The 19,432-nt window shown below is 42.9% G+C and overlaps 1 protein-coding gene across 1 annotated transcript in view; it reads right to left on the bottom strand.

Moving 5' to 3' along the window:
* Positions 1–2,438: 2,438 nt before the first annotated feature.
* MTARC2 (mitochondrial amidoxime reducing component 2) overlaps positions 2,439–19,432 on the bottom strand; it is a gene marked incomplete at its 5' end in the record, with an annotated part of 30,270 nt that continues 13,276 nt past the window's right edge. The window contains 5 exons of the mRNA XM_082615160.1: positions 2,439–2,925; positions 5,618–5,756; positions 6,459–6,530; positions 6,604–6,665; positions 19,090–19,230. Of these exons, the coding sequence (XP_082471286.1) occupies positions 5,630–5,756; positions 6,459–6,530; positions 6,604–6,665; positions 19,090–19,230 (402 nt within the window). The 3' untranslated portion in view covers positions 2,439–2,925; positions 5,618–5,629. The remainder of the gene's footprint in view (positions 2,926–5,617; positions 5,757–6,458; positions 6,531–6,603; positions 6,666–19,089; positions 19,231–19,432) is intronic.

A 19,432-nucleotide genomic window follows, 5' to 3' on the forward strand; every position in this document is an offset into this window, starting at 1 on the left:
TGGTGGTTGCCAGACATAGGGGTGGGATGTGCAAAATGGGTGAAGGTGGTCAATAAGTACAAACTTCCAGTTATAAGAAAAATAAGTCCTGGGGATGTAATGTACAGCATGGTGATCATACATAACAATACTGTATTGTATATTTAAAAATTGCTAAGAAATTAGATCTTAAAAGTTCTCATCACAAGAAAAAATAGTGTAACTCTATGAGGTGACGGATGTTCACTAAACTTATTGTGGTTTCATTTATACACACACATATCTTTTCATTTATATATACACATATCATTTCATTTATATGTATACATATCAAATCACTATGTTGTGCACCTTAAACTAATACAATGTTATATGTCAATTAGAAAAAGAAAACTATTTTAATAGAGGTCATTACAATAGGGCTCAACTCTGAATACAGCAAAGACAACTGGGGATCTATAGCCAAGGGGCACAGGGAGGGAGGGAGTGGCTGAAAAATTACTAAGCAGAGACATCAAAGTTAGGGATTCTCTCAAAAACTGGGCTTAGCAGGATTCTTGTTAAAACTGGGCTTGGCAGGTCTGACAAGGCTATAGCCAAGGTGGATGCCCAGTCGAGAAGAGGGCTCAGAGGAGCTTGAGTAAGGTTTGGCCAAGGAGAGAGTTGTTCTCAGGCTCAGTTCAGCACACGGGCCAGGATGGTATAAGACCTCATCAAAATCATCCGTGCAGATAGAGGATGTCTTACATCACAGAAGGGTCAGTTTCCAAAGGACAGTGAATCCTCTTTCCCCAGATGGCAACACACCTCAGGGCCTTTCAGTGCTGAGCAAAGATCTGTCCTTGGACATTGTTCCCCACCATAAATATTTAGACCTAAACAGAGTATATCTGTCCTACCTTTCCGCCTCCCGCCCCAGGTACGCCCTCCCTCCCCACTCCTGTGAAATCCAGGAACTGAGTTCAGAGTACAGAGGTCAGTGCTGCTTCAGCCGTTAGGGCTCTTCAGTGACCTGGCCTCTTCCAGGAATGAGCTGGAGGAAGAAGGGGCTTGCATGAATCTAACTTCCCCAGAAGAAAGGTTGACTGGTGGTGACGTGCACCATGGGGGGTGGGGGTGGAGGGGAAGCAGTGGCGGGGCGGCGGGTTGTGGGGACAGCGTGAACAGCAACACAGCACAGAACAGCCAGGACTTGAGCTCCCTGTGCTCCACAGAAAGGGCAGCTCAGGGGCACTAAATTTTGTTTACTTCTGTTTCCTTCCCTCCCTAACTTCTCTTCGGAAATTTAACAGGAAAAAAGGTGCTTCTCTACTTTAACGGTTGACTTTAAAGTGAGCATGATTTTTCAATTTCATCATTTCCAAACTTCACCCAGGGATATAGCTAAGTGAACACTTTCACCTCACAGGGTACTGGGAGTGGAGGAGAATGTCAGGCCCAGAACCCAGCAAAGGAGAGAGGAGAAGGAAGGAACAGCTGCTCTTCACAGGGCACCAGGCAGTCCCTGGGCAGTCACTGGTCATCACGCCACAGACGGGCATTCTGTGTAGCTTATGATGGCCCTACCCCACCAATACCAGGAGGTAACATCTGTGGAGTCCAACTGCATCTCTGCTAGTCTATCAGAAAGGGTAAAGAACAATGAATAACAGTGACTGAAGCTTTAATACAAAATGAGAAAAGCCCTGGAAGCAGACTCAGAAATACCAAAGAAAAAGTACAATTGAGAATCACATTTATTAATATGAAAGAAACCACAAAATTGTGAGTTCATTCATTCTCATATTACATCAGTGAGAATTCTTGTTCTAGTCATACCAAAATAGTTCAAAACTCACTGGCATCTAAAAGAATAGGTTCGTGATTCCTCCTACTCCTACTCTCAAAATTCCATTCTCTTTCAAATCCCATTCTCTTCTTTATCGTACTTCGAATTCGTACTTGGTGTATCTGTCAGTTGCAATTACCTTTACCTGGCTTAACAGAGGCATAATCAAACATAGAAGCGAAGTCTACAGAATAATTTCCATTCTCAAGTAAAACCCGATTCCATAATGGTGGGGTCAAAACCACACAAGCAAAAAGTCAACCGGACTCAATAGCAATATAAAAACCAACCAATAAGAATCCGTGTGTTAACATGTCACTAATAGGAATTTGTATGTTAACATGTAAAGGCATATCAGGAAACCTGTTGTGTCCCATGTCTCCTAAAACACAGAACGATAGGTAATAAAATATAAACATTCAAAAAAATTGTGTAGCTTTTTAGCTGATTCTTTAAACTTATTTTTTTACATTTTTTTATATTATTTTCCATTATGGTTTATCACAGGATATTGAATACAATTCCTTATGCTATACATTAAGACCTTGTTTAACCATTCTAAATGTAACAGTTGGTATCTACCAACCCCAAACTCCCAGTCCATCCCTCTCCCTCCCTGCTCCCCCTTGGAAACCATAAGTCTGTTCTCTATGTCTATGAGTCTGTTTCTGTTTCATAGGTAGGTTCATTTGTGCCATATTTTAGATTCCACATATAAGTGGTATCATATGGTATTTATCTCTTTCTGACTTACTTCACTTCATATGATGATCTCTAGTTGTATCCATGTTGCTGCAAATGGCATTATTTTGTCCTTTAGACTTTCTTTATTCATCAATATTAATGTCAGGGATTGGAGTAGTGCAGTAACTACCATAACATTAATTTTATTGGCAATTGTATTTATTTTAAAAGTCTTCATTATCTAAAATCTACATATGTTCTTATTCCCAAATCACCTCTCATACTTCCCTTGCATTAACTCAGAGCATCCGTTAACTCCAAAAGGAGATTCATTTCTACGATGAAGATGGTCACAGGCTGGGTAATAAGAATTTGCCCAGGTGGTGCTGCTGTGGTCATTAAAATCCTGATCAGTGCCTCCGGGATGCCGAAACCTGAAAAAATTGTAAGAATCTCTACTTATCTGGCTGTTTCTCTTACCAGTCATAAATAATTCAAACATGCACAAACGAGCACAGCCAAATAAATAAATAAATAAATAAATTTTTAATGACATTTTAATAGGTTGGAAGACTATGAAAGTGCTTATGATACCTAGTTTGTAATTCATAGATACATATTCATAAGCTCATAGTTCATAGATATACATATATATGTGTGTGTACATATATCATATGATATGTGGGCAGGGAATGTTGCCTGCCCTTCCAGTAAATGAAAAATGTTGCCCACCATTCTGGTTCTACGAGCATGAAGCCATCAGCAACTGCAGAAGCCCAAGGAAGGTGTGCCCTGGGGAGAATTCAGGATGGAGAAAAACAGAAAGGGTTCCGTGCTTTGAATACTGGCCCTAGATCATTAAGGTGCATAACTAAGGAATAATTTCAATGAGCCCAGACTCTTGCACCTTCCCATAGGCAGAAAAGCACTAAAATCATTAACTTGAGATGTCTACTCTTTGTGATTAGCAGTCATCTTTTGAAGTTCGACTACATTTTTTTTTTCCCAGCAAAAAACTCATATATATCCTGGCTTCTCCCTTATCTCTTCAGAGTAGTTCCTCAGAGCTAGCTCAGAGGCTGTCTCCCAGGCTATATCCTCAGTAAAATCCCCCAATAAGACTTAACTCACAACTTTTAGTTGTGTATTTTTCTTCAGTCGACAGATACATATTTGTATATATATAAATTATATATAATATATATCTGCATTATATATAATATATAATCATACAGATCATGATATAATATAGATCATGGCTACCTTAAACAGACAGAAAACAAACCAAAATAAAATTTACAAATGGTAACAATGGGTGATTTTTTCTTCTACATTTCTGGTGTCTTCTAAATTTGCTGTGATTAACATGAATTGCATTTATAATGGAACAGATAAACTTTTGTATAATTATATTTTAAATGGATTTTTTTTTTTTTTTTTTTGTGGTACGCAGGCCTCTCACTGTTGCGGCCTCTCCCGTTGCGGAGCACAGGCTCCGGACGCGCAGGCTCAGCGGCCATGGCTCACAGGCTTAGTTGTTCCGCGGCATGTGGGATCCTCCCAGACCGGGGCACGAACCCGTGTCCCCTGCATCAGCAGGCGGACTCTCAACCACTGCGCCACCAGTGAAGCCCACGTTGTTATTTTTAAAGCCCAACAGAAATGCCCAGCAGAGAGGAAACCTCTCGGTGCCCTGGGGGGCGGGCAGCAGGGATGACCACGTTCCCCGGATGGGACTCTGAAGGGCTGGCCCTCAGGACACTCATGGAGTAGAAGAATGTCCAGAGCGGAGAAGCAGGACAGAGCCATCGGGAAGCGCTCAGGGTTTGGCAGGGGAGTGGTGATAAAAAAAAAAGCTGAAAAGTGATAAAAAACAAAAAAGCTGAAAAGGAGCTTAGGACCAAAGGGCAAACAGCACCCATGTCATGCTGAGTATCTGGGCACGCCACACTGCCTCTCCACGCCCATGACCTCCACCCCATTTAAATCATATGCTGTCACCCCTTCCTGGCCTTTCCCCTCCCCTCTCACCTGCCTCCTGTCCACTCCACACGTGGCTCTCAGGACGATCTTCCAAACGCACCGTTTTGATCATGATTTGGACTTACACAGTTTCCACAACGACCTCTACCAGCAAACTAACTTTCAAGAACCTATAATAGGCTTCAAGCCTCCTCTTGGTCAGCTGACCTATCTGAGCCTTTGTTTCTTGCCCGTGAAAATGCTGATTATCCCATCTATCTCACAGAGACCCTAGAAGGACTACAAAAGGTAACACATTATCTTAGGCTTTCTAACACAAGGGCTCTGGGAGCTAAGACGATTGGAAACGGCTGAATGTGAGTGAAACACGGGTGTTCCTCACCTCCGTCCACTGCAACACAACAGGATCTGATTTTGAGGAGGTCTGAGACTGAGCAATACAGAGGACCCCTAACTGTTAAGGTACTTCAGAGGCCATTGGGTCCTTCAAATGCAGACAACAGGGGCTTCCCTGGTGGCGCAGTGGTTGAGAGTCCGCCTGCCGATGCAGGGGACACGGGTTCGTGCCCCGGTCCGGGAAGATCCCACATGCCGCAGAGCGGCTGGGCCCGTGAGCCATGGCTGCTGAGCCTGTGCGTCCGGAGCCTGTGCTCCACAATGGGAGAGTCCACAACAGTGAGAGGCCCGTGTACCACAAAAACAAAAACAAAAATAATACATTTGATAACAAGCATTTGATTTAACAATTTCCCCCAAGTTGACTTTGAATAGTCTATACATATCCCCTTCACTTTTCTATCACACACACAAAAAATAAATACAGAACTCTCCAGAACCGCTCACCTTCACTTTCTTATTCCTTCATGATATTCCCTAATGAACTGGGACCCAAACCTGTCTTTCTGCTGGGGCTCCTGCATCCACATTTTATAACTGGATGGTAAAGGGAGGTGGAGGAGGCTGCAAGAATGCCGATTGCTGTGGGGAATAAAAATAAGGGGCATTTTCCAGCTCCAAAGATCAGAACACAAACTGCCCATTCTCCCAAGAGTTAAAGCAGCAAAACGTAAAAACATCTCAACACAAGAAAATGTGGCCATGGCGTCAAGGCACTGCATTCCAGAAGCAAAGATTGCCCTTTACCTAGTGGATCTGTCACTGTATCATCTGGTACACGGGGTCACCAACTTTCAGGCTTCCAATTTTTTCCACCGAATAATAGATCCCAAAAAGTGGGGATGACTGGTAAATGGGCTTCTCGGAAGGATCACACAGCCGGTAGCTGAAAGAAGCAAAAATTCACCCTTAGGCACACAGAGGAAGTAACCTAAGTGCTCTCAGTGGAATTCAAGTGTTCATTCTCAGGTTCCCTATAAATAAGCAGCAAGCTTTTTCTAAAATGTAGACAGAGAAGTCTTGGCATTTAGTCAAACTGCAAATAATCCTGGTTTTTCTAGAAGTATGCTGAGAGTCTAAACAGTTTTTCTATGGCTTCGTTTTGAGCCCAAAAGAAGAAACTTGTACGTGTTACTTAAAATAAATACTTTGTTTGCATGTGTACTTCCAGCTTCACAACTCATGGAAATAAATGCCCGTACAATCTCAAAATGGACCTGCCCTGAACTCCAGGCTTCCTCAACAATTCTCATATTCTTGACATTGATTCTATCAAATAAATGTGAGTTGCAACAAAAATAAAATGACTCGAGGTCTTAATTTGGAAATACACATGTAAATCTTATTAAAAATTGATGTGAGAGAGACTAACATTTCAAAATGTAGGATTATACAGTTAAAAATTTGGCCAAAGCACTCGAAGATCCATCTAGAAAAAAAAGAGAAAGCCACTAGTACTCACGTACATTAAACAACAGACACAAAACAAGCAGAGAGCAGAAAGGTGCCCAGACAGAGCACCTAGAACCACAAGAGGTTCAAAGGATGGGGATAATATAAAAATACACTGGACACGTGGATGTTTTACCTTTTCAGCGTTTCCAGCGGCTCCTTCCTGTTGATCACTCCGGTATCTGGGTCCACCGTGGTCATAATGCACCTGTCACACAATAACAAAAGGTTAGGGGACAGTTAAGAACCGATGAGCATGCCATGCCCCAGAGAGTCCTTACCTGGGACAAGCCAAAACCTTTTTCATTTCTACGTCGCCAATGAAGAGTTCACCCCAGGTGTCCTAGGAGAAAAGGAAAAGGCATTTTTTGAATTAAGCCTTCATCAGTCTTTATAGCAGTTTATTCTTTGGCTGGTCCTATGAAGCTAGTAGAAGAAAGCAGTGCAAGGGGATGCCACGAAGTATTCCCCCAAAAGGACTCAAATGGAGGCAGTGTGCTGGTGAGTCCAGGATCCAGCTCTTGACTTGGTCTCAGAAGCCTGCCCCTTTCGGCACAGCAAAAATAGATCTTCTCTAGGGGGTAGTTTGCCACGAGGACCGTAAACAACTCCAGATCAAGTTAATGATAGATAATGAGAAGCGGAAAGCTTGCAAGACTGCCCACCCTTTCCTTTCGCTAAGCTACAATGGAAGCCAAGTTACAATCTGATGGTTCTTTGATGAGTGGGACATGACCCAAGAAGAATCAGTTCTGAGACTCATCCATCCAACACCTCCACCTCCGCAGAGCGGCAGCCTGCCCCCGGCTCTGGCCAGTCACGGCCGCCGGCCCTGCTTTGCTTTCCCACCCTTGAACCGTGGTAGGTCCTGCCAACGTCTGCCTCAGGGCTTCCATCAAACCTCACGACTTTGAGGGAGGTACTACTATGGTCCCATTTTTACACAAAGATAAGGAGGCAAAGAGAGATTTAAAAGTTTTCTCAGGGTTGCAGCAGTTAGGTTTGAAAACCTTTCTGATTCTGAAGCAGGACTTTTAACCATCCAGCTTCTAACTACACCCATCTATATATCTATCTACACACACACATACAAACATATATACACACATATATGGAGGTTATACAGCTTACATTATATATACATATACATATTCATATACACACACATATACACATATATATATGAGGAGGGTATGTTACAGGTCTCTCTTGCTAACAGGAAAGCCATCTATCTGCAAAGCTTGAATTTCACAGGACAATCCTCTGTCCAGGACGCCGGAGGAGAGGTGGGAGGCATCGGGGCTTCACTGGGGCTTCACTCCAGGCTCCATAAACCAACAGTCCTTATAGCTAGATGCAAAAAAAAAATGACCCTTGAAAAATTGTTTCCTGATCTCAACCCAAGTGAGGTTTTTGGAGACCATGGGTCTAACGGATTTGGTGAGAAATCAGCCTCCAAATGAGGCAATGAGGCATTTACTCCTCTCACCCGCTGGGCTCACTCCCCCAGGGAGAGGAGAGCAGAGCAGTCTGTCCCTGCAGGAGGCAGGCAGAGCAGGGCGTGGGGCCTCTCATGTAACACTTCCCCCTCCACTGATGACCAGGCTCCAGTCATGCTAGGGTCCTCTTTCAGGGATACACTCACACCCCAGGGCCTATAGGGGTGATTCAGCAAAGGCACAAAAGGAAGTCCAGTATCTAACTGGGTCTTCCCAACTCAGAAATCTCCTGCGGGATATGACTGAAGTAAGGAGGTCTCTGTGAACGCCCTGGGCTCCCAACCATCATTTATGAAACTGTTTCTGTGTGGAAATAGACTCTGCGTTCCAAACAACCCGTTGAGGGGTGAACTGTGTAACCCTTGTAAAAGGCAAAGCCACATCACGTAAAATGGAATCTCTATAGCCTAGCCGGGACTTTTTACAAGCAATGTTCAAACGCAAAACTGCAAGACAGCCATGGTGTCTAGCTAACCTCCTGGAGGAAGGTGGAATATGACCCGTAATAACAGCTCCTGCCTGGGGAAGTGATGGGCCTTGTGGTACCCTGGCCTGGAAGCGGCTAAAAAGGCTGGACGCACTTCGCCACACGAGGGCGCTGCGGCCACAGGAACGTGAGCCCATCAGGCAGCCCGGGCCGAACCAAGCCCCCCCTCAGCATTCCAAGTAGCCCCCCACCCCCGCCAACGTTCAATTTCTTTTTACAAGTGCTGAGCAATCGCATATTTCAAAACAACGTTATCTGTGGAACGTCGGCCTCGTGACTGTGATATAAAGCAGGAAGTCTGAAAAGTTCAGTTAGGTTTCCTAGTTTAACAAGACATTTAATCTGCTCTTAACGCTGTTACACAGCTGAAGTACCCAGTTTAGAAGAACAAATTACCCGTTTTCATATGAATTGTATGAAGCCCCCCAAATGCCAGTTCTAATTACCTCCTAAAATATTAATCAGTTTATATGATAACATCACCCATCCTTGATCTGATTGTCAGCATTTTGGTGTAAAGCCTTATTTGCAGTAAAAAAAAAAAAATGCACTAAGCATATTAACTTAAGTGAAATTATTAATTATTTTATTAGAGAAAATAATAATGCATTTTAAATTATAGAAAAAATAAATTTAAATTAAAGAATATAGGAAATTAAATTTACCATTACATTCTATTAGACACCCGAGGTGTCTTCCCTAAGCACAGAAACAGCTCCAAGAGCTTACAGCTCCCCCTGCTGGTAAGCAGCCTCTCTTCAGTCTGGCAAAATCCAGGCCATTTAGAGCGAACACAGAAAAAACCATGGAGTTTTTGAGATGGAAGAAGAAAGGAAAGCAAGAAAGAAAGCAGGGAGAAAGGGGAAAGTACTATACATAAAGGGCTCAGCTCTGTGGAAGAATGCTGAGAATTTACTATTAATCTGCAGGCATTTTGTAAACACTAAATTAAGACTACATGGTTTCCTATCACAAGAAGCATCCAGGGAAAGACATAAAAGAAGGGTTTGGAGTCATTGCTGAGGAACAAACAGAACAGCACAGGGGAGGATGTCTGTTTATTGGAGACCTTCACTGGAGTGCATATGGGATTGTGCCCAGCAAATCACTAAAGGTACGCCAGGAGATGAATCTCTCTGTCTCTCTCCATATGGCTATATATACATAGCTATATACATATATTTAGAGAGAGGGAATAGCTATATAGAGAGAATATTTATCCATCATTCTCTATGTATGCTATGGTTCTCTCTATATATGTTCTATGATTACATACCTATATACTTGTGGCTATACATACACATGTATACATGGATATATACATATATTTGTAGAGGGGAAATAGATATATATCTATATATTCCATTCTTTTCTATGGATATATATATATATATATATATATATATATATATATATATATACATAGAGAGAGAGAGAGAGAGAGAGAGAGAGAGAGAGGAGAGCGCCAGGTGAGAATGTAGGCCCAGGTAAGCTCTTGAATAACCAACTAACCATAGACAGACAAGACATTTGAAAGGAAGAAGGAAAGACAGAGGGCAAAAGTCTGAGTGGGTCTGCTGTTCCGTGGTCTACAAAGGAATTCTCCTGAAGAGCACAGATCAGATCAGCAGTTCTAATCAGACTAACAGCTACAGAGCCTTTGGGCACCTATATCTCAGGCCCTGCTCGCCTACTACCACCTGAGCCCTTCCCCTCCCAAATCTCAGATACATGATCGGTGCCTTCCTTCCTCTGCTCCTGATTCGTTAATGGCTACTCCTCAGTTCATTATACTGTGTCATACATACAATTGTTAGAAGAAGTTTTAAGCTATGTTGGGATAATTCAAAGGAATGAATAAGTAAATAAACAAAATTTTTGTCTAGAAATCTTTAAGTAATTTTCCGGCTTGGTATCAATGACTGGACAAGATTACCATAGGCTCAGAAAGTCATCTACTAGAGGCTGGCTATATGCATGCAGACTTACTGTTTGGGCATTAGAAAGGAGGGTGTGAATCTACATTTATTAACGCTGAATAATGTTCAAGATGTTGCTGAGTGAAAAAAGCACACCTAGATATATATACGACATGTAGGATGATTCCATCTATGTAAAACAAATCTGTATAAATACCTGTGTGTGTATATTTTTAGCAATATATTTGGAAGGCTCCTCAAGTTTAAATAGTATTATTTGCTTTTTATAATAAATTTTTTCTTTTATTTTTTTCATTTTACTTTTTATACGAAGCATTATAATCCCAACAACACATTTTAAAAAATCATTTTAGTCTAGAAAGTTTCTCAGATCCTTTCTGACAACAAATACATGGTGTCTTATCCAACAGCAAAATGCAATTCTTTGACACCAACTGCTGTCCGACAATTTAACTCAATTCTGATACTAACTGCTCTGAGTTAGCACAGACCCCATGGGTTCAGGGCTCAGTCCCTCAAGACTGTCCCACTTCAGACGCCAGCTGCAAGTCCCAAGTCTCCCGTACTTCTGACCAACCAGCTATAAATCAAGGGTTCCCATGACCCCCTCTGAGGTTCCATATTTTGCTAGAAGAGCTCACAGAATTCAGGAAAGTGCTTTACTATTACCAGTTTTTTATAAAGAATACAATTCAGGAACAGTCAAATGGAAGAGATGCACAGGGCAAGGTATGGGGGAAGAGCACAGGCAGAGCTTCTGTGCCGTCCCCAAATGCACCACCCTCCCAGCACCCTGATGTGTTACCCATCAGTGAGGTCTCCAAACCCCAGCATCTAGGTGCTTTATGGTGGTCTCATTACTTAGGCATGATTGATTAAATCATTAAACTCAACCTCCAGCCCCTCTCCCCTGCCTGGAAGTCTGGGGTGTGGCTGAAAGTTCCACACTGTAATCATGTCTTGGTCTTTCTGATGACCAAGCTCCGTCCTGAAGCTATCGACCTGCCTCACCCATCCTGACGCTCACCTCATTACCATAAACTTAGGTGTGATTGAAAGGGGCTTGTTATTAACAAAAAACTTTCCTGTCACCCTTGTCAGTCAGGAAATTCCAAGGGTTTTAGGAGCCGTGCCAGGAACAGCGGACAAAGACCGAATAGATATTTCCCATTACACAGCACAGTTAAGCTATCTCAACCTAAAATCTGTTTCTCTATTTTTAAGGTACACAAGCAAAATGATATTCTTTAATGTCCTGTTTGAATCTCCCTATAAAGAAACCCCATGGCATTCTTCCTACAACGAGATCCCTGTACACACACATACCTTGCACTGCGTGCTCCTTTCTCTGCACTCCAGAGAAATATAACATGGTTATGTGCCCAGTACCACAACCTTCTCCTACTGAGCCCTACACCCTGCTTCATCCTGAGACCCTTGCAGGCAGACACAGTGAGGTCACTTTGGTAATCTTAGCATCCATCTCAGAGGTTAACACCCAGGAAGCCCTCAATAAATGTTTGTTGCCAACAGGAATGTTCCAGAATCTTGGTTATGATATGAACTTGCAGGAAATGTTTCCTTAGCCGAAGTAAAACTCTACCTTGTGGTCAAACTTCCTTCACAGACTGACTAACACTGGATGCCATACACTGAGAATTACCAACTTACATGAGACGTGACTTTTCACTTACCAGATAAAGATTCACTTACCAGATAAAGTAAAGATTATAGACATCGATGCTGGCAGGAGTACAAGAAAAAGGGCATACTTCCACTGAGCTTGTGGGAATATAGATCGGTGCAGGGTTTCTGCAAAGCAATTTGGCAATGTATCTGGAGCGCCTTTAAAGTGCTGATTCAGCATTTCTGAAGAGTAAATTTAGAAATGTAGACAAAGACTGTTTTACAGAGCTGTTCATTATTTATATAAGGGGAAATGGAAAATAGCCTAAATGCCTGATTATACAGGAATGGCTAAATAAGTTATTGCATAGTTCTGTGAAGAACTAATATGGAACTATGAAAACTATGCTGATGAGGAATTTGGAAAGATAGAGATGTGTTTGCCATATACCATTAAGTGAAAATGGTGGAATTCAAAGTTATCTATACAATATCATACAAACAATATTGGAAACACAATAAAATGTTATTGCTGGCTACTTTTTGACAGTAGGAGGGTGAGGGATTTTTATTCCTTTAAATTTTTCTGTATTTTTCTAACTGTATACAGAGGATGTGGTACTTTAAAAAATTAGTTTTAAATCAGAAAAAAATTAACTGTATCTTAAAAAGATTCTTGAATGAAATCATTAAGACGTTTTCTACTTCTCTGCAGCCCTGGTTCCAGATGCCCTCAAGGCTTTCTCCTGACCCCGTGTTTGAGCAACCCTGTGCAAAGAAGTAAATCACTTCATCCTCACATCCTACAGAATTACGGGAGATACATTTCTGTTAACCTAAATGCATAATAAATGTGCCAGGAGGAATTTGCTCTTTGGAGGCACTTGGACTTGGAAAATCCAGGCAGAAGGGAAGGACTTCCCAAAGCTGGATAAAGCCAGCAAAGCTAGCTTCTGTTCCCTGGAGGGGTCACCTATTTTCAGAACACCAGTAACAGGCTACAAAAAAGGAAATAAGAGACCTTGGGATGTGGCTCTTTCTCTCTCTCTGATGTGTATTCATGGAGGGATACTTTGCGGGGCTGATGTGGCTGCTCGTGTCCCATCCACACACCAGGCTCCTCTCAGGGAGGTTAGAGCCCTGAGGATTCCACTGCTTCATGGACAGTAAGAGATCCTAGTCTCCCCTTGGGGTTCAGCTTCTGACTGAGATGCTGGAGGTCCCACACCCACCAATAGCAGACTCTGGGAGAGGCAGCCACCATCCCCGATTCCCAAAGGCAGCAGCCTGGGTTGTTATTCAGCATCTGGGTCCAGGTGTGTGAATCACAGCCTTCTGGAGGACATGGAGGGAAAGGGTTGGGTGTATGGGGGGGGGTCCATCCGATGACTCCTACCCGCCTCTACAATACCTTCTCTGCTTCAACATCTGTTATTCGATGGGCTCATCTCTAGGGTTGTTTTGTAAAGCATATGGCCACACCTTACTCGTGATGTTCAAATGTGTATTTCTGTGCGATCACACCTGCTCAAAGGGAATACCCATGTACTATTGTCATCGAAGGCTTTTATTTCCTCCTTGATCTGAAAAATAACATACTGAGAGGTGGGTAGGATATGATGAACAAAATTCAATGGTCAAATCCCTGCCCCTTGTTGAATTCAGTTCAATAAGATCTTACATACTCAAGGGCTTGTGCATTCAGGAACAAGGATAAATGAGAAAAAGCACAGTGAGGCATGTCTTGAGAAATAGACCTCATGCAATTGTTAGGAAGATTAAAATGTGTTTGTTAACTTACTTTTTTTTAAAAGTTGGAATATAGCATGTGCAACATTAGTGTTTGTTTTAAAAAAAGCCAGCTAACATATATCCAGAAAAACTCTAATTAGAAAAGATACATGTACCCCAATGTTCAGAGCAGCACTATTCACAGTAGCCAAGACAAGGAAACAACCTAAGTGTCCATTGACAGATGAATGGATAAAGAAGATGTGATACATATATGCAATGGAATATTACTCAGCCATGAAAACAAGTGAAATAATGCCATCTGCAACAACATGAATGGACCTGGAGATTATCATGCTTAAGTGAAGTAAGTCAGACAGAGAAAGACAAATATCATACGATATCACTTAAATGTGGAATCTAAAATATGATACAAATGGACTTATTTACAAAACAGAAATAAACTCACAGACATAGAAAACAAACTTATGATTACCAAAGGGGAAAGGGAGGGAGGGATAAATTAGGAATTTGGGATTAACAGATTCACACCACTATGTATAAAATAGATAAACAACAGGTCCTACTGTAGAGCACAGGGGACTATATTCAATATCTTATAATAAACTATAATGGAAAAGAACATAAAAAGAATATATATATACATATATATGTGTATAACTGAATCACTTTGCTGTACACCAGAAACTAACACAACATTGTAAATCAATTATACTTCAATAAAAAAAGCCAACAAAAGAGGTCATGTCAGGGAGGGGGTCTGAGAGACCTTTGTGATAAAGTGCCTTTTTGACCACACACACACACACACACACACACACACACACACACACACACACTCACATTAACAGAGAGAAGAAAAAGGCAACAGGAATTGTACAGCTCTAGGGCTGCAAAGAACCTTTAAAATCCTTTAGTAAAACTTGCCCACTTTAAGATCAGAAAATGATGCTCAAGGGGGTTAAGGTCAAGCTCACAGAGACAGAAGGACCACGCGGCCCTCCTGGTCTCCAGCCAGGAGTCAGACATATCTGATTATCACCTTGCTCCCAAGGAAAACCTCAGGCCAGAGGGTCTCTGCCCTAGCTCAAGCCAGAGTCACCAGGGGGCTTTAAAAAGCTCCTCTGCCCAGACTGCAACTGGAACCCGGGATGGGGATTGTTCCAGTGTGGGAACCACAGCCCAACCTGATCTCTACGCATTCCCTCCCACTCTAAGTCCACTTGTCTTCCTGCCGCGGGCTTTCAGGGGTGGTGCATGTACTGCGTGGAGGCAGTGATGGAAAGGGCTCTGTGAGGCTGTACAGAAAGAAGCCCAAAGAAGCGTCCTCCAATTTGTCCTTGATATGAGAGGGGCTGAAGTTCTCTAGGGTTTGGCTTCACATGCTTCTCTTCTCTCTTTCTCAGCCCCTAAAAGTCTCTGTGGCAAATATTTTGAGTTACTGAGATGGAAACAAAAAAAGCAAACGTATAAGGAGATCTCCTTAAGTAAAGGCACTAACTTCATTGGCAAATTCTCCAGGAATGTGACTGTATTACTGCCCCCTCCACCCAGGACTCCTGTCTCCCATGTGCTCATCATGTTAGCTTTTCTAAATCAGGACTAATTCACCTGAGGTCCTTGCTTGAGGCTCCTATCAAAGTGGGGATGTCAGAAAAGCTCCCCAGATGAAAACGGGACCCCTTACTTGAAAGGCACGCCATAAAGGGATGAGGGGAGCCCCTGCAGTCCACCACATGCGTACAACACCGAGAGTAAACCCTAAGGTCAACTATGGACTTTGGGTGATTATGATGTCAGTATAGGTCCATCCTTGGTAAAAAAAAAAAAAAAAAAAAAATGTATCTCTCTAGTGAGTGATGTTGATCATGGGGGAGGCTACACGTGTGAGGGCAGGCTGTATATGGGAAATGGTCAACTAAAGATAAGAAGCATTGATCAATTTTATTACTTTCAAACTTGATTGCTCTACGTTCCCAGAATTCAAACACACTTACACTAGACCAAAGGAAACCGCTTTTTAAAGTCTGTTTGATATTCTGAGTTACATGGTAAAAGTACAAAGTGCTTTGGGTCACAAAGAGTAAATGTTGCACAATGAATCCTCTTATCACTCTATGATTCTGCAATAGATAATGGCCTGAATTTCTGTACCATGCTTAGGTTTGCTATATTTTTTATTATTAAATGGTCTATGAAATATTTATCTGCATTATCATTTTACATTAATATTTAACAGAGTCCCACTGATTGGAAGGGTTATAGTTGTGTGATGATGCCAGGTAGACAGGTTAACTCATCAGGCCCTTAACTCTTTGTCTCCTTAAGTTAAGGGAGAATAAATCAGCAACATTAGCGTCATTTTATAGTAAAGATTTTTTAATGTGCATTTCCAGAGGACTCTTCTATTCAAATAAGAGTAGCCTATCTTATGTACTATTTCTGTAAGCCCATCCATCACAATGCGGGACTAAAACAACAAACGGACTTGGGAGCACAAGGTCACTTAACATTAAAAAAAAAAAGACTCCACCCACTCAAATTGCCTAAGAGAATACGGTTAGGTTTACATCAGCTTTAGGTTCAGTTTAACAAGTTAGACGTGAGCAAAAATTCTTAGTTGACAAGTTACAGAAGAGCAAAAATTCTTTAGCCGGGAATGGGATTATCTTTTCTTCTTATTCCTCTGGTTCAAGATCTTAAACTAAAATTATTATCTTCAGTGGAGACAAATCAAGAAAAATTGTATTCCCTAAAAGGAAGTTTCTCAGAAAAGAATGGGCCAGTTACAGGAGTCCTGTGCAAGAATTTTTGCTTCCTGGACTAATTTCTAATCAGTCTTTAGTAACTTGCATTATTAACACTGAGTCTAATTTCATTCGGTGTTTAACAAGTGTCTAATGACTCCATACTTCTGTACCCTCTGTTTATCAGCGTGGGAAAAGAGAACAGGGGAGAAATAGGTGGGTTTACTGGGAATTTCGCTAATGAGGCTTGAGCCTCAAGCCCCAGACCGATTCGAGACCCTGCACTTAATTTTGGTTTTGATATTTTCTTTTCTTAAAGAGCACCCTCAAATTTTATCCACTTCAGGTCACACCAAATCTAGATTATTCCTGGGGAGAAATCAAGTCTCTTCTCTCAAGGAGCTGATGGTCTGAGAATGTCAGCGCCCCTTTTTCTCCCACCCCCTCCGTAACACTTGCCCCCTCACCTCTCCTAAATCAATGCTTCCTCGGGCACTGTTTGCACAAGATTCACCTAGGATGGTGCTGCTGACACAGTCACAGGCATATCACGATTCTGATGCAGGTTTCAGGTAAGTCCTGCTAATCTCCCTCTGGGGATGAAACATGGCATGATATTTCTGCCTCAGTTTCCCTAACTTTCCATGCACTTTCTAGGGAGTGGCCAGAGTCACATCATGCAAATCATAATACCATGCAATTCGGCAATATTTCTTGGATGAATGCAAACAATAATTAGTTCCTCATTCAAAATTATGAGCACAGTATAAAGTGCAAACTCCTCGGCGTTCTGGCCTTCAGGCAGCTCCAGGTCCACCCTCCTTCTGCGGCTTCTCCTTTACCCCAGTGTCCCTATGATTCTGAAATGCTCCCAGGCACCCTTAATGTAATGGCCTGTCGTGCTTTTAGGCCTCCCAACTGGTGGCCTCCTTTACCCACCATGACCCTCACTCCCCCTCGTCAGCACACACAGCTACGCAGCATGGCTTCTGGGTAGCTTGATTTGACCCCTCTCTGACCCCACACCCCCCTTCTCCAGGCAGATTTAGGCATCCCTACTTCTAAGCATCCTTGGCACCTGCTAAGCATGTGCTTTAAAGTACTCCTCACGCTGGGCTGTCATTGCCTCCTGGCCATTCTTCTCCTGTTGGGAAATTCTGAAGGGCAGGATCTGTATCTTTTTATCTCTGTATCCAGGGCTCTTATTATGGACCACAGCGCCCGGCCCATGAGAGATGATCAATTAGAAAACATTTTTTTTTAATGTGGAGCAGGGGCTTCCCTGGTGGCGCAGTGGTTGAGAGCCCTCCTGCCGATGCAGGGGACGCGGGTTCGTGCCCCGGTCCGGGAAGATCCCACATGCCGCTGAGCGGCTGGGCCCGTGAGCCATGGCCGCTGAGCCTGCGCGTCCGGAGCCTGTGCTCCGCAACGGGAGAGGCCACAGCAGTGAGAGGCCCGCGTACCGCCAAAAAAAAAAAAATGTAGAGAGGAATTAAAGAAATTAGATAACAAACAACAGGATAATATCAACAAGTAGACAGCTTCTGTATACATTGCTATTTTTTTCATTATCAAGTAATATGAAGTACCTCCATGTGCACGGATTTATACTAGCTTCCATGCAAAGGTTTACCCTAAAAGGCAAACTTTACCAGCAAATAGGGGCACATTTTACTCACACACAAAAAGTGTGGTCACCCAAGCGAGCGAAGAATTGATAAGGTATTCAAGAGCCTCTCCCCTCAGAGTTAACTACTTGGAATCTCTAGACTGGAACCATGACCTCTGCTCCTCAGAAGCTGGAGTTGCAAGTCTTGAGCTCTCATCCAAAGCCACCACTTCCACGCCTAACAAGTTGTGTAACACCTGCAAGCTTCTGTTTCCTTATTAAAAAGGAGAAAATAGTACAGACTTCACAGACTGTAGGCTTTGATCCTATGGATCGAATTAAGTAATTTGCATGAAGCCATTCATTGGTTCTGTGCCTGACACCCAGTAAACACCCAGCAAATGGTATTTGTTGTTGTTATTTCCAGTGCTAACAAAGTTGAGCTGACTCCCAATGTTTAATATGATTCCTGGTCCTTCTTATTACAGAGCAACACTCGGCTATATGTATTTTTTGTACAGATCGCAGGTTACAACTGGGTTCTGATGTGGCTGTCCTTTTACGGCTACAAGGGGCTGAGTCTTTGGAGGGTGGAAATTTCTAGTTTCAACTACATAGGGGAGTATATGGGTCCTCTGGGAGAGACCTCAGGCCAAGCATGGAATGTCCCCAGATCCTGGTTCACAGGCAGATCTCCTATATCCTCCTGGGGCTCCACTTTGGGGTCTGGGGCTTCCAGAAGTCTTAAATCTTTGAGCACCCCTGGATGTTACAGGAAAGGGAGAGATGGCTGTTCTCTTCATCTTTTTTTTTTTTTTTCCCATTAGTTACCCTGAGCTATGATTAGACAGTCTAGCCTTGTCCCAGACTTGCTACAATTTGGAGTTGCCTTTGCTTGCTTTGGGGCCTGAGCACTGAAGAGAGTGAACAGCAGCCCCCTGAGGCCAGCGAGGTGATGGCAGCAGTAATAAGTGAACAACTCCACACAAGGCAAAGGTGAGCCTTGGAGGAGGAGAGCCTCCCCAGCTGCCAACCTCAGAGGGCCTGACTTGGCACTGCCTAAGGAGCACATCTGGGCATCAAGCATAAAAGCAGCAAGCCGCTTACCTCCTCAAAAGCATTGTTGCCTGCCACCACGATATTTGGCCTGAAATTGTCGATTTTCACTTTCTTCTCCAGCCTGGTATTCAGATCTGCCAGGGAGGCTTCTGAGAGGATCATGAGGGGGCTGCAGTCCGGGTAGGCCACCTGTGCCAAGGACACAGCATGATCATGCCTCGCTGCCCATGGGATGGCTCAGACCAACTGCACAACTAAGCAAAATCCAGAAGCAAAACTACCTGAGTGCAGAAGGGGAAAGTGGTCTTCAGGAAGGATAGGTGACACTGAGGGCTTGGAAACGGCCAAGTCAGGGTTCCTGTCCACCCTGGACGCAGGTGGGGCTCCCCAT

This window comes from Mesoplodon mirus, assembly GCF_964341445.2.
Source record: "Mesoplodon mirus genome assembly, chromosome: 3".
Taxonomy (NCBI): Eukaryota; Metazoa; Chordata; class Mammalia; order Artiodactyla; family Ziphiidae; genus Mesoplodon; species Mesoplodon mirus.